The following is a 2,045-nucleotide window of genomic DNA, read 5'->3' as shown; positions in this document are numbered from 1 at the left end:
TTTTTTTGGTTTTCCGAGACAGGGTTTCTCTGTGGCTTTGGAGCCTGTCCTGGAACTAGCTCTGTAGACCAGGCTGGTCTCGGAACTCACAGAGATCCGCCTGCCTCTGCCTCCCGAGTGCTGGGATTAAAGGCGTGCGCCACCACCGCCCGGCTATATCTTTGAATGTTTTGCCCTGCATGTGTGTCATAGAGATCTACCTGCCTCTGCTTCCTGAGTGCTGGAATTAAAGGTGTATACCTCCACTACCAGGCTGCTTCTGGGTTCTTTTGTTTTGTTTGAGACAGGGTTTCTCTGCAGCTTGGGAGCCTGTCGTGGAACTTGCTTTGTTGACCAGGCTGGCCTCGAACTCACAGAGCTCTGCTCTGCCTGCCTCTGCCTCCCGAGTGCTGAGATAAAGGTATGTGCCACCACTGTGTTTCCAGGCTAGGGAAAAGGGTCTCAGTAAATTGCTTTGCACAGCAAGCATGAGGACCTGAGGGTGATTCTTCAGTGCTCACATAAAAAGCCAGGCTTGCCCCCAAACCAGCACTGGGAAGTGGAAGCAGGAGGATTCCTGTGGCCAGCTAGTCTAGTTTAATAGATGAGCTCCAAGTTTACTGAAAAACTCCTTCTTAAAAATTAAGGCCAAGCCAAAATACAAAACAAAACAGAAAAACAAAAGGTGGAGGGGCTCCAGTCCATCACAGTTGGCAGAGGGCTTGCCTTGCACATTTAAGTTTTAATTTAAATGCTTGTGACCAGCACCACTTGTCACCTGTGCTGTCTCCATTCTTTTTTAATTTGTAACACTACACAGTGTTTCCAGCAGAGGGCGCGTGGATGCTAGAGATGCGAAGTACAGGAAGTCCTTGAGCTGGTATGGCAACCTGAAATACTTGTTTTCTTACATTTCATTTGTTGGTTTAAATGTGTGAGGGCTCCTGTATACCATAGTGCTCATGAGAGGTCAGAAGACAGCTCACAGGAGTCAGTTCTCTCCTCCTTCTGTGTGACTGAGCTCCAGGGATTAAATTCAGGCCACCACGGAGTCTTCTCACTGACCCTCTCTACCCTTCTTATTGTTGTTGGCTTTGTTCTGCTGAGACAGGGTCCTTTTTATTTATTTATATTGTTTTTTTTTTCCAGACAGAATTTCACTGTGTTTAACAGTCTTCGTTGCCTGTAACTTGCTTTGTAGATCAGGCTAGCCTTGAACCCAGGCTAGCCTCAAACCCACAGAGATCCACGTGCCTCTGCCTCTGAGTGCTGGGATTAAAGGCATGCACCGTCACTGCCCGGCATCTGGTTTTATTTTTTTATTTTTTATTTTTATTGATTTTTATTGAGCTCTACATTTTTCACTGCTCATCTCCCTGCCTCTACCCTTCCCCCTCTAACCCTCCCCCAAGGTTCCCATGCTCCCAATTTACTCAGGAGATCTTGTCTTTTCCTACTTCCCATGAGGATTAGATCTATGTAAGTCTTTCTTAGTGTCTGATTTTATTTTTAATTATGTTTATGTGCATATGTCAGTGTGTAGACATGTGCAGGTGCCTGCAGAGGCCAGAGGAAAGGCATCAGATCCCTGCAATTGTCCTGGAACTGGGGTCCCAGGAGGTTGTGAGCTGCCCAGTGTGGATGTGAGGAACTGAACTGGACCTGTGTAAGAGCAGTGGATGCTCTTAACTGCTGAGCCATCTCTCCAGTTCAGTTTCTGCTCTTTAAAAAAGGTCTCTCTTTGATGTCTTTAGATAGAAAGCAGAAGATGCGCCAAGCCTGGAAGTCCTGGCTGATATACATAGTCGCTCGTAGGACCAAACTTCACATGCAGAGCACTGCTCTAGAATTGAGGCAGTGGAGCGTCTTACGGTGAGTGTGTGCAGCACCACAGGTAGAGCACAGGTGAGTGTGTGCAGCACCACAGGTAGAGCACAGGTGAGTGTGTGCAGCACCACAGGTAGAGCACAGGTGAGTGTGTGCAGCACCACGGGTAGAGCACAGGTGAGTGTGTGCAGCACCACGGGTAGAGCACAGGTGAGTGTGTGCAGCACCACAGGTAGAGC

The 2,045-nt window shown here is 48.0% G+C and overlaps 1 protein-coding gene across 2 annotated transcripts in view; it reads left to right on the top strand.

Annotated features, from left to right (window-relative positions):
* Window positions 1–2,045, top strand: part of Sfi1 (SFI1 centrin binding protein) — a 62,008-nt gene that overhangs the window by 19,284 nt on the left and 40,679 nt on the right. For both annotated transcript variants that reach the window (XM_013353384.2, XM_026788693.1), the window contains exon 6: window positions 1,734–1,851. In XM_013353384.2, coding sequence (XP_013208838.1) covers window positions 1,734–1,851 — 118 coding nt within the window. The remainder of the gene's footprint in view (window positions 1–1,733; window positions 1,852–2,045) is intronic.

Source organism: Microtus ochrogaster, unplaced genomic scaffold, assembly GCF_000317375.1.
Source record: "Microtus ochrogaster isolate Prairie Vole_2 unplaced genomic scaffold, MicOch1.0 UNK6, whole genome shotgun sequence".
In the NCBI taxonomy this organism is placed as follows: domain Eukaryota; kingdom Metazoa; phylum Chordata; class Mammalia; order Rodentia; family Cricetidae; genus Microtus; species Microtus ochrogaster.
This window is presented reverse-complemented; position numbering and strand designations above follow the sequence as displayed.